Below are 13,770 nucleotides of genomic sequence, written 5' to 3'. Positions count from 1 at the left end.
AATGATTTTATTAAGGCTCTGTTGGCCTAGAGCCGCTGATGAACCATTCTGCTTTATGGGCTCAAATTACCAAAGGAGCTTGTGGAGCATAAGGAATGGAACTGAGAAAATACGTGAGGATCCTAAAAACAATCGCATTTTCTGAAAATAGATTTAAGTAAAAAAAATAAAAAAATTAAAAGAAAGAAACATAAGTGAATTTTGAAGTATTTGATTTAATTATCCAATAACTATTTTGCAAGAATTCTTAAAACAAAATCTGAAAAAGTGTGTTCATAAAATTGAATTTCTCTTCCCTTTTAAATGAATAGCTATTTTATTTTATTTTATTTTAAAAGAGTAATAACTTGACTCGTCGGTATCTGACAAGCTATAGGCTCAACTCAACAGCTGTGGTTGGCTTGGCCCCCATAGATCATGTGAGACACACACTGAGGATTACCGGTCCATGGACACCTTCTTCCTAAACCAAGCAATCTTGATGGCCATAAGTGAGTATTTCAGACTTGGATTCTCTAAGTTAAATATTTTTTAAGTTATCCTAAGTTGAATTCGTTACGGATTGACACATGACATTTAAAATCTATTTATTGTTGGTGTTAAATCACGTCAACTAATCTAAAGAAAGTTAGAAAATTGCACCGTTTTGAGATAAGAAAAATTTACTAAAGTTTAAAAACTCCCTATTAAATTAAGAAAAATTTACCATACTCTAACTATATTTAAAATCATTATCTCCTTCTCTCTCTTCTTGCTCATTCCCACTATGGGGGAATATTTCGTGCCAAAAATGAATGTTTTTTGCCGTGGAATTAAGATGGACGAAAATGTGATTGCAAGACATGCAACTTTTATCGGCAATAGTAATGATTGAAAGAGAATATATATATATATAAAGGCATGCATATTGATGGAGTTAGGAAAATACAACCAAAAGCCCTATGTATATATAGAAAAGATGACGGGTTAAAAGATAAACAGAGATTATCGTGACTTGTTTAAGATAGGAATAAAAAGGATAGAGAGGGATACGTAGTTAGAGTATAGAAATTTTCCTTAATTCAAAAGAGTGCATTTTTTAATATTTAACTTAGATATCCAAGTCACCAGACTCACCATCAGTAAAGAGATTTTAAATATAATCCTCCAACCTGGCCGATGTTATAACTAATAAGATAAGAAGACTATCATATCTAAAGCGGATATCTTCCTGATTAGTAACATACATAAATGATACTCCATATTAAAAAGAAAAGAAAAAAAAAAAAAAATTATAACTTGATCATGAACTTGATTAATAATTTATAACTGTAAATAACTATAATTATATTATATTATATCATAATTTTAATATTAGATATCAGCTAATATATCTTGATAAATTACAATACTTTGTCATGATTTTGCCCATCCTTTCTGGAAACATCCCTGATTGGGAATTGGGGGGAGGGTTTTGGAGTTTCCTTGAAAATGAGATTTAAATTGTTGAAAGTGACAAAAATGACCATTAGCTTGAAAATGGGTTTTAAAGTGTCTTTTCACAATTGTTTTCCTTCACCAGAGATACAAAAGTAGAAGGAAAGAAAATATTAAACAATTTTTTGAGAATTATTTTGTGTGTGTGTGTGTGTGTGTGTGTGTGTGTGTGGAGCTCAGAGAATTATTTTATGAAAAGCTTATTTGTAGTCAATGCGGTTAATCAGGCTGCATTTTGGGAAAAACCATAGTAGTCCATTTTATTAGGATCTAAGACATTTTTGAGTTGGTTGGTCAACAAATTCACCTAAAATTTAATCAAAACTAATAAATAAAAAACCTTTCATGAATATGATGATACAACACATACAAACAATTGGTCAACCATATGAGCATGTGAATCAAATATTACCCACCCCTTGGACTTAAAAACAACTAATTTCCTAGAGACAAGGATTGCCTCCAAATTTAGAGACTTTATGAGGCACCACAAGCTGTACTCATTGGTTATTATTATTATAGTGAGAATAAACCAAGTATCTTCCCATTCCATCTCTTATTTAAAACTTATTTCAGCTTCAAAGAAAATCCTTAGAGTCATGGCTTTTTTCTACAAGAACACCTTGTCTATGTGCCTTCAATTGACTACAATTTTTTGCATTTGTTTGGTCACCACTTTCTCTGAGCTCCACAGGTTTCAACACAAGTTGAAAGATGCTGGATCACTTAAGTTCTTGGTGGTTGGAGATTGGGGCAGAAAAGGGTTGTACAACCAATCTGAAGTCGCTTTTCAGGTCCTAATTAGTAATTACACCTTCTTTGTTTTTGAGAAATTATTTGATTTGGGAGACTGATATGCATTTGTCCAGATGGTACGATCTCTCTTCCCTAAATTTTATAGATGAGAAAAGCGTTTGCCTGAAGAACCCTAATTCGAGTCCAGAAACAGTCATTTTGTGCAAATAATGTCAAATGTGCAGATACTGTCAAATGAACATATTTGTGCAATTACTAACATTATGCTGATTATGCTTTCATAAAGCCCCTCTATAACAGGCAAAAAAACTCATTTATTCAAGTAGATATTTCAATAGTATGATAGCAATGTAATCATTAATTAGTTGCTATTATTGACTGCAGATGGGAAGGGTTGGACAGGAACTAAATATTGAATTTGTGATCTCCACTGGAGATAATTTCTATGATAATGGATTGACCAGTGTAAATGACCCAGCATTTAAGGAGTCATTTACACAAATCTACAGTGCAGAGAGCCTACAGAAGCAGTGGTATGCTGGTAAGTTCTCATGGAGAAAACTGTGCGTGTGTGTATGTGCGATAACATGAATTTATTTATTTTTTATTTTTTTCCTGGAAACATGGAACCCTTTCAACCTAATGACCTTTTGGTACACGAGGATGAAACCTCGGATATGTATACACCCACAAACCACACGTTATCATTTAAATTCAGGTGCTTTTGGGCTATGTTTGTCTAATTCAGTGGTATGCTGGTAAGTTTTCATGCAGAAATCAGTGTGAGATACAATGAACATTTTTTAAAAAAAATTTAACGAAGAATCAACTCACCCGTCAGCCACTTTGGACTCTAGGATTATTATTTTTTTGACTTGCACTGAATTTTTGTGCAGTTTTGGGCAATCATGATTACAGGGGTGATGTGAAGGCACAATTAAGTCCTGTGCTGAGGAAGATTGATCGAAGATGGCTTATCCTGAGATCTTATGTTCTTAATGCAGGTGAAATCTATTTATTTACCGTTAAGAGTTTTAATCATTGAACTCAATCATCAAATGACTATCTATATATATATATATATATACACACACATCATATTCTCATCACTTCTTGACACAATATTTTCACTAGGAATTGCTGAATTCTTCTTTGTGGACACCACTCCTTTTGTTGATGTCTATTTTGATGACCCTTTACACCATAGATATGATTGGCGAGGAATATCTCATAGAGAGACTTACCTTGCTAGACTTTTGAAGGTAAAATTATTCATTCGTGAAAGCTTTCTTTAATGTATCTTGAAGCACAATTTCACGAGGAAAAAAATTGTATTAATCAGACTTTAAATTGATGCTAATTCTGCATAAAGGATTTGGAATCAGCATTGAGCAGTTCAAAAGCTAAGTGGAAGATTGTTGTTGGTCATCATGCAATGAGAAGCGTAAGTCACCATGGCGATACTCAAGAAGTCGTTGAGAGGATCCTCCCCGTACTCAAGGTAATTTGGAAATAACTTAAAGACTGTTTGGTTCAGTTTTTTGAAAACAATTCTCAAGAATTCATTAACATCAGAGAACTATATTTTAGTTCTATGAAAACATACATTTTCCTAACTAAGTTCTGAAAAACACAATCTTCAAAAAAGCTGATAAACAACCTTTTGTAACTGTTATTAGAAAATTTAATCTATAATTTACTTTAATTCGCTCGATCTCACACACAAATATATGTATGAATGTATCCGTATATATATGTGTGTGTGTGTGTGTGTGTGCGCATTGCCTGGAACACCTTAGCTAGTGCTAATATGGCAAACATGTTGGAATATTCTTTATAGAATTGACTTTGAGTTCTAATGCAACATATATGTATTTGTTTGTATGAATGCACAATTTTCAGGCCAACAATGTTGATATGTATGTGAATGGGCATGATCATTGCCTGCAACACCTCAGTTGCTTGGACAGGTAAGACTGATCAAACCTTTTGTCATTTTTACTTCACATATACATATATATAACACACACATTAGTGTGTGTGATTGACATTACTAATGAAATTCATTCTGTGTTGTGCAGTCCAATCCAATTTATAACAAGCGGAGCAGGTTCAAAGGCATGGAGGGGTGATGTTAAAGATCATCACAACCGTTGCGCGATAAACTTCTTTCATGATGGACAAGGCTTCATGTCAGTGCAGATGACACAGACTAACGCAGAAATGGTGTTCTATGATGTGTTTGGCAAGGTTATTTATCGATGGAACGTTGCTAAGCAGCTCGTCTCTTCCATGTAAATATTTGCTGAGAGGAAGACATATAAACTATAAAGTATACAAGCATAATATATATAGTGATTCAGATGTGTTAATTTGAATGTTTTTGTACCATTACTGGATTCTCCATATTTATTCATGGCCTTATGGTCCTCTGTGGCCTATACATATGTTTGACCTTGTAGAACAAACACTATATGTACAAAAGAGATGCATGTATTTTACATGTATATGAAGCATAAACATAGAGTTTTCCTTTTCTTTTCTTTTGATTTTTATTAAATATGTATTATAGTTTTATGGACTGCTATAGGTGTAAAATGGGATGTTAGAGTGGTTCTTAACAAATCTTCATTGCTCCCGTAGATATTGGCATACTGCTCAGATATTGTTGGCTTTAAGCTACACAAGGGACTCACGGTTTTCAAAACGTGTTTATAGGTAGGAGGCATTCCCCTTGTAAAAATAACTTCATTTGTTTATCGAAATAGAAAGGTGATGTTTATGAATTTCACCATTTTTTTTTTGTTTTTCGGAATTGTTGCATACGGAGATTTTAGTTGGGTCCATTTGCATCACATGCGCTTTTATTTAATGTGTTTAGGGATTGATATATGTACATATATGATTGTAGTGTGGATTAATAAGAAAAAGAAAAGAAAATTTATTATGTAAGTGGGACCCACCATTTTAATCAAGAAAATGAGTCCAGAGGTCGATCTTTGACCTCATTTTCTCACCTTCTCTCTATCTATACGGGCCTCTGTTTCTCTCTATTCTCTTTTTCTTTTTCATTTTAGCTTCAAACTTCAATTTCTCTCAAACCGTTGAGTGATTTTAGATGTCGTTTGCGGCAAATTGAAGATCACGCCGAGATTTACGAATTGATCGGAGCAATTTAATGTTTGGTGCACTTTGGAATTTCGAGATCTAGGGCTCACAATTTGGGGGTTTTTGCTTATTTTGAAGTAGGGGTCTCTAATTCTCACTTTCTTGTGTTTTTGTGAGTAATTATACCATATTTGTTGTCAAACATGATTAATTTGAATTATTTGCCTCTTAAATGACTTGATGTTGTATATGAAGCATGCAATTATGTGTAATTATTGAATTGTATAAAAAGCATGCTTAATTATTGAATTATCTATATTATTGTGTTGATAAAATTTGCTAGAAATGATACATGGAAGCTTATGAAAATTTTCGTAGAATTATTGTAAAACTTGCTTATTTGTGGAGTATGAAATTCCTGATTGCAAATTTGCTAGAAATGATACATGAAAGCTTATGAAAATTTTCTTAGAATTATTGTAAAACTTGCTTATTTGTGGAGTGTGAAATTCCTTATTGCAAATTTGCTAGAAATGATACATGGAAGCTTATGGAAATTTTCTTAGAATTATTATAAAACTTGCTTATTTGTGGAGTATGAAATTCCTTATTGCAAATTTGCTAGAAATGATACATGGAAACTTATGGAATTTTTCTTAGAACTATTGTAAAACTTGTTTATTTATGGAGTATGAAATTCCTTATTGCCCTAGTATTGTATACATGAGACGTACATGCATATCATGCGGCATGAATGAAGGGAAATGGTTTTTTAACAAATGAAAAAGGGATTTTGGAAAAATGTTTTGGTTAAAGAGATATTGAGAAAACCCGGTCGCCGCAAAGTCACCAAAGGGCCGGTATGTTAATATAGCCTAGAGGGAACTAAGGGGATTGCCCTAACGTGGTTGAGCTATCTAGGCCCCAAATGACGCTGTGGGGTTACCAAAGGTCAGGGACAGTAGCCGATCCTTCTCTCGTGTCGTTGTGGAGTTACCAAAGGGCGGGTTATATTAACAGTTTGTGAAGCGATGGATGTTTTTTTTTTTTTAAAAATGGGGAGTGACATGCATGGCACTGCATTCATGGCATATCATTTACTTGTTTTGAACTTGAAATTGGTATTGTATTTCTTTCCGGCTTTGCATGACCCCAATTCCTATTGTCCTATTCATTGTTTAGATTCTCGGGGCTACAAGAGGTAAGTCTTAGGCACCACTTACTGAGCAACCCCATTTTATTTAACATTTTTCAGGGCCGGGAAAGGAAATAGTGGATGCCAATCCCTCTCAAGCATGAGGAGGACTAGAGATCTATTTTGTAACTTTTTGTGTTTTAGCTAATCTTTGTAAAGTCTCAAATCATGGAAAAGAATATTTATTTTTTTGTAATCATGGCCATGTAACATAACTAAGATACTTGACTATTTTTGGATGTAAATTGAGACTATGAGAATGCTTAAGTTGAGTAGGAGGTTGATGTTATGTCTTTGAGAAATTAGTAATAGTTATATATGTGTAATGTGGTACATTTTGCCGTGAATTCAGAAAGATTAGATAAATTCTGAAGGTCCAAGAGAGGCCATTGCATTTTTTTTATGCATTTAAGCATGTTGGTGTAGGACCCTTTTTAGCAGAGGTCATGTCGATTTTTTTTAAAAATTGGCATTAGTTTAGGGTCGTTATAAGAAAGTCTTTCAATCATTATGTTATATTCATATATCATCATATACATTCAGGTTCATCATATATCCTTGTATCAATTTGTCTAACTAGGTGAATGAAACAACTTGGACACCATGAATCTATGCAAAACATTGCCAAAAACATCATAGAATGAGAAATTCTATAAACTCTTGGTCCCATAAATATTGACATATTGTGCAGATATTGTTAGCTTTGAGCCACACAAGGGCTCACAGTTTTCAAAACGTGTTTACGCACGTAGGAGACATTCCCCTTATAAGTGTCAATAACTTCATTGGTTTGCCGAAATAGAAAGTCCTTCAATCATTATGTTATATTCATAACATCATATACATTCAGGTTCATCATCCTTGTATCAACCTATCTAATTAGTTGAATAAAACAACTTGGACACCATGAATCTATGCAAAACATTGCCCAAAACATCATAGAATTCGGAAAGGTTAGATAAATTCTGAAGGTCCAAGAGAGACCATTGCATTTTTTTATGCATTTAAGCAGGTTGACGTATGACCCTTTTTAGCATAGGTCATACCAAATTTTTTTAAAATTAGCATCAGTTTAGGGTCGTTACAAATTTGGTCTCAGAGCAATGGTTCGAATACCATTAGGACGATGGGTAAAGGCCTACCTAGGATTGCATGGGAAGTTGAATTGCATGTTTATATGCTTATGTGCTAAGTGTTTAATTTTTTGAAAAGCATGCCTAATAGCTTACTTGCTTACCTGCTTAGGTGTTAATTATTTGTTGAGTTAAAGCATGCTTAAGTATTTAATGATAAGTGACAATATTTATGAGATTAATTCCATGGTTAAATTTTTAAAACATACTAAAATGACAAGGTTCCATTAGAAGTCCTTTCCCTAGAGACTGGTAACAGTGATAGGGTTTGATCTTAGTTGTGTTTCGGGACGGAAGTTCTCATTTTCTTGCACGGGCGAGAGTTTGTGTTGTGTTTCCTTGGTGTAGTGAGTGAACTCTTGGGATAATGGGTTAGTAGGGCATGGTGTGTGAGTCATGGGACCCTTTTATGTAAGCAAAGTTGATTAGATATCATAGGACGTGAAGTGGTATGCAATGTATGGCTTGTAAGGTTTAGGTGTTGTAGGGGTTAAGCAAGATTTGTATTTGGATTTTTATTTAGAAGTTCACTGATGTTAAGGTTGAGAGTTTGTCTCTTAGATTGCCGTTTTGGGAGTAAGAGTCGAGGTTGACCTTTAGTTGGTGACGAGATGAGTATGTTGCACCTTTTGTTTTGATTTTCAGTGAGGAAGGCAGAAGCTTAATGTGATGTTGTTTGGTGACCATAAAGTGTTGGTCACAGATTGTGTTGAGCCAGGATAAAGAGTGACCTCTTGGGCTTGGCGGCCTGTTCTATTTGATTTCTTTGTTTTATGGCCCTGTGGGCGGGTCTGCGTGAGCGTGTGCAGGTGGCACCAGAAGGCTACCACACTAGGCGAGCTATGGGCACACAACTCAAATGAAATCGATGTGGACATTTCATTGTGTTGGATGGTAATCATAGCGATTGGTTAGGAAATGATAGTGTTGGGGGTGTAAGAGTTGTATACCCTTTTGTTTGGTCGGATAGGTCAGCTGTAGGTATGACTTGAGTGTCCAGTTAGATACCAATAAGAGACCACAGTTTTGTAGTTGTCATAGAGTGTAGTTTGTGTGGTTGACTATTTGGCGTGGTGTCTATTGTCCTTCTTAAGGATTGTTCATGTAGCGTTGCTGCGTAGGATTCTTATTTTTTTGTAACGGGTTGTTGACTATGGTGTCGCGTATCATGAGTGATGTGTGTTTTTATGTCGAGTTAGCATCACTTTTGAATGAGCGGTTGGTAGTGGAGGCTTGTTGTTTCCAAAGGATTGAAGTTTATGTAGTTATTTTGGGAAGGATGATCATGGGGGTATTAGTACTTGAGGTTCCTGTATTATAGAGTAAGTCAGTTCAGGGGTGACCCCAGTATTCAAGAAGAAAGTGGTGATTGATTGCGTTATTGATGGTTTTAAGGAGACAGTTGGGTGTTGAGCATTTTGAATTTTTAAGCTCATTTTTGTTTGAGGATTTGTTGGCATGGCATTACCGTATGGATGCTCTTTTCTAGTGGTAAATAGTGGTTATTATAGAGAGTAGTGAGAGTTATGCTTGTTCTTTTGTTACGATGATATTATCTTAAGGATGTTCGAGGAAAAAAAATAAAAAACCTTTAGTAGTGATTTGATGGTCTGATGGGATAATAGGTTTAAATGGTTGTTGGAATGAGTGACAGTGGAGGTGTTATGGTGTCATGGTGTGATGTTTAGTGCCGATGAGCAGGACGGTTTAATGTGTGTTGTTTGTTATATGTTGATAGATATGTGATGGGATTATGCGCCAATTAAGGTGATTGTGGATGGCTTAGTTTTTTTGAACCAGCGAGAGTGGTGTTGCCGAATAGGCACCTTTTTTTTTTTTTTTTTTTTCTTTCTTTTGAAGAATCAATGGATTGTTGTGACTGGGGTCACAGGTCTTGTGTGCGCGGTGTTTGAGGTGATGTCATTTTGAAGGGTGAAAGTGGAATGGGTGGTAAAGTGTCATTTTATGAGGTTGTCAATTAGTGATAGTTTCCAGATAGGACGGAATGCAGTGTCCAAAGTGCCATAATTGTTTCTAGTGATCGAGTGTCGTGAGCATTAGTGCTCTTATCTGGTTAGTTTTGGTTGGCATGAGTATCGTGATGTAGCGTATGTGAGGTTCCGTGCTTACGTTTGACGGTCCTTAAGTGGCGAGGTCATCTAGAATTACGTTCGTAGTCTCGTATGTGTTTCCAGTTGGTCATTCTCCTTGTGTGTAAAAAGTTCATTTCATCTCAGGTGAGATTAGGTGTCCACGGTTGGACGATTGGTAAGAAACGTGTGACAGGGTGTTGGCTGCATTCAGGTGTGAGTTGTCAGTCTCTTGTGAGAGCGGGGTTCATTACCCTTCCCATTTGTTCTAGTCCTAGCAAGGACGTCGTTCGTCATGAGACTTGTACTCCATTTAGGAGTTGTGCACGTCCGTGGGTGGACAGACTTATGAGTGGTTTGTTATGCTATTGGGGTTCATCGGTAGAGGTTCTGGTTAAATGGGTTGACTCACTCCTATGAAAGGAAGTGGAGTCTTTAGGTTTTGTGGTGCTTGTTCTGAGAATGGTTTTGGCAGGTGGAATATGAGGTACGGGTTGCCGAATAGGGTTCCAGTGTATGGTACCATCGGTGATGGCTAGGAAATGTGTCATGAACAGTAGTTTGAGGATGACTAGGTAATGTAATGTGAGTTGTGTATCCGGATGCTATTTTTGATGTCTGAATTAACAGTATCTTGAGGACAAGTGTTGGTATCGTTTGAGTGTTAAGCAGCTAGAGAGAGAGAATATGCGGTTTCACTGTGGAATAATAGGAGTGATTGACTTTGGTTTTGAGGTTTCAGACATAAGACGGGCGTATTGTGTGTTCTGAAGAGGTAAGAATCGAATAGAAGATGTTGTGGAGTTATTGACCTGGTATAGGTGTTATGAGGAAATTAGAGATCTTTTATACAGGTTGATGATTGTGACATTTGGTGCTCTGTTGTTTTTGTTTATTATGATTATGTGATTGAGATATGATTGGAATTCCGAGGATAGGTATATGATTGTATAGTTATTGAGGTTGTGTGTAGCAATGGATGGATAGTGAGTGGATCTTATAGTTGTTTTGTGGACTGTGTGGATTTATGTTTCAGGTTTAGACCTGAGGACAAGAATGACGTCTGTGTTGAGATTGGAACGATGATGAGAATGGCCTGGCCAACCATTTCTCCTAAGTTAGCCCATCTTTAGCACGATGTCGGGTCAAAGGTTCATGATTGTTTTAGTTTGTCAGAAACAGTGAGAGCACGGACTTACGAATTGTGTCGGTGTGATAGTGTGGATTCAGGTGGTTTGTCTCGGTGACGAGGTGTGTTAGGTGGGACCAAGTGTCTAATCCGTTTGATTACTAAGGATTTTGTTTCAAGGATTTGTGTCTTGGGTACAGGATAGTGCATTTTACTGATTGGGTGACAAATGTTTATGCAATTGTTGGGAGAATTATTGTTTAGTCATCTTAAGGTCGATAAGTATAGTGATTGTCATATAGTGCGATTAGTAGTTATTGGTATGGTTATGTGGTGGTGTAGCTACGTACTAGATAGCAAGTGTTTGGTCTGTCAAGGACGTGTAGATTAGAGTTGAGATGGATTGAGAGATGGACGGGATTTCTTATTTGGGGTTTAGGGTGTCCCTTAGAGAATGAGTTGGGTTGGACGTTGTTATATCTGGTGGTTTGGCGACTATTGTGATACCCCTTGAATCCGAGACACGGGTTGATCAGGCTCAGGCCCAAACTCGAGGGAATATCAAGCAATTAATATTTTAAAACGAATACAAAATATAAGAAAATTTAAATAATGAAGCTGAAAGAAATAATAAAAATAAAATCCTCCAAACTTAAAGTTTTATAAAATCTAACTTTCCAAAACCTCTAAGAGTACAACTCGGGAATCTATCTAGTGGACCCCTAAATCAAATCCCAACTGAACATAAAATAACTGGAAATAAAACCAAATCTAAAACATTGAATGAAATCCTACGTCGTCAGTAGAGTGAATGATAGTCTCTGCTCAGCACGATCAAGCCTAAGACTAGAACCGTCCAATACCTGAAAAATAAAACAGTGGGTCAGGCCCACGAACAAGTTCTAATCCAACTGCAATCTATACAGTGACCTGATACGCGGATACAACCTAGATATCTCACAATATCTATCTAGTTCATAATATATATATATATATATATATCTCTACACTAAGGGACATTCACTGACTACAAAAGGGGTTTCAACCTGAGTAGAAGACAACATGCGAAAATTCACCCAAAGGTGGGCATGAGTACCTAGACCTAACAGGGTACACCTCAACCTATCATATCCAGCTACGCATCCACTGCATATACGCATCCTAATCAACGAGCCTAAGACTCAAGCTCATCTTGTGGTACCATAACCATATATCTAAAGTCCGTCCAAAACCAGAGTATGTCATTCAATTATTCATTGATTTGACATACGATTTATAATCCAGATAGTCACTCAACTTATTCAGTTGATATGACTTAACTACAAACAACTAATCCAGGAAGTCAATCAACTTAGTCAGTTGATCTAACTTAAACATAATTAGGATTCAATATTTTACAATCCATTCCATTATTCCGATAGGTTAGGTCTTAACGTTTTGAGCTAAACCATCCCTAGTATGTCACCGTCCCATACCGCTGTATACAATCCACAACATCCATATTAACTACAGAACCCAAATAACAGTTCAGTAATTAAAGTCCAAACCATAATCCAGTTAATTACAGAATAATATATAATACTTCAGCAATTAAAATTTAAAAACCATCATCCAATTAATTGCAAAATAATGTGTAAAATTTCAGCAATTAAAATCTAAACCATATTCCAGTTAATTGCAGAATAATTTAAAATATCTCAGCAATTAAATCCATATCCTTTGTTCATGTATTTGCAGAAAAGAACTAATATTTCAGCAATTTAAAATCCAAAGCATGCGTAGGCCAAATTAGTTAATTAAAGGACCCTACTGTGCATTTAAAACAAGTTTTAAACTCATGCTATAATCCGTTAAATCACTAATTTAAAATCAGGCAATTTAAATCATTTTCATCCGTTAATAGCATGCAAAGTTGTTTAATTGCATACTATTCATTCTACTCGCGTAACTGTATAAATCATACACGGAGAGCTCTTAATCACACCTATAAGGCAATGTTAAATACCTCTATATACTTCCAGAACAGTTCAAGATACACAAGTCGTAAACCCAGAATGCATCAAAACATGGGATCCTGCTCTCAGAACTTAGGAGAAGGCTCTTTAGAGCATAGAGCCGGCTCCATAACTCTTGGATCTAGCTCAGGAGGGTTAGGAGCCAGCTCTGGACTTCCCCGAGCCGGCTCTAAAGATGAGACAGCAAGCTCCCTCTTTCATGGAGCCGGCTCTCTCCCTCTCTAAGATCCCTGGTGCGTTTCCGACCGTCTACTTCGACTCCGGCCACTTCCAACCTTTTTGTTTGTTTTTAAAACTATTCCTAGGGGTCCTAAGTGTGTCCAGTATCATCCCAAACCATTACTTAAACCAGTTTGTATTGCTAAGAACCTTAGAACACTTATCGATTAAACATGCTTAAGAAATCAAACACTATAACAAAACTTGCAAAAACCGTAACTAAATTAATTCAACGCATACAGATATTTAATTTAACATATAATAAACATGCACAATTCAGTTAATGATTCATTAAAACCCTAGAGCCTATCTAGGTGCACAGAACACAGGCCAAAGGAAGAAAGAAAGAAAAGAACTTGTCTGTGATTTCAGTTATGAAATCTCGGCATCGTGTTTACGCTTCCGGCAATTACTGAATACCATCAAGCCTCCTATTGTTCTGGTTTAATCCACCACAACACCTCTTTGGTCCTCTCTGTTTTCCTCCTTAGTAACCCTAACTGTGCCTCTGTTCTTTCAACCTTCTCTACGTGAACAAACTTTAGGTTTATGTTGCTGTGTTATGTTCATCAAAACCCTAAGTTAAAACGTAATAGTGTATTTATAGGCTTAGAAACATACAACCCTAATTCTAACTAAAACACAGAAC

General features: G+C 35.9%; 1 protein-coding gene across 1 annotated transcript; it reads left to right on the top strand.

Moving 5' to 3' along the window:
* Positions 1–1,868: 1,868 nt before the first annotated feature.
* On the top strand, positions 1,869–4,774 carry LOC132295528 (purple acid phosphatase 17-like). Its single transcript, XM_059793823.1, has 7 exons — positions 1,869–2,270; positions 2,617–2,773; positions 3,129–3,236; positions 3,367–3,494; positions 3,605–3,733; positions 4,135–4,202; positions 4,314–4,774. The coding sequence occupies exons 1-7, from the start codon at positions 1,956–1,958 to the stop codon at positions 4,528–4,530; spliced, it is 1,122 nt and encodes a 373-aa protein (XP_059649806.1). The 5' UTR covers positions 1,869–1,955; the 3' UTR covers positions 4,531–4,774.
* The last annotated feature ends 8,996 nt before the right edge of the window (positions 4,775–13,770 follow it).

Source organism: Cornus florida, unplaced genomic scaffold, assembly GCF_030987335.1.
Source record: "Cornus florida cultivar Cherokee Brave unplaced genomic scaffold, ASM3098733v1 CherokeeBrave_3.0.0_Hap2_Chr02, whole genome shotgun sequence".
Taxonomy (NCBI): Eukaryota; Viridiplantae; Streptophyta; class Magnoliopsida; order Cornales; family Cornaceae; genus Cornus; species Cornus florida.
Note: the sequence above shows the minus strand (reverse complement) of the source record. Positions and strands in the feature narration are given on the sequence as shown.

Bases quoted from the DNA above. Each gene is read 5' to 3' on its own strand.
- LOC132295528 (XM_059793823.1), top strand. From the start codon at position 1,956: ATGAGGCACCACAAGCTGTACTCATTGGTTATTATTATTATAGTGAGA. The intron at 3,495-3,604 runs GTAAAATTATTC...TTCTGCATAAAG, and splicing joins ACCTTGCTAGACTTTTGAAG to GATTTGGAATCAGCATTGAG. The intron at 3,734-4,134 runs GTAATTTGGAAA...CACAATTTTCAG, and splicing joins GGATCCTCCCCGTACTCAAG to GCCAACAATGTTGATATGTA.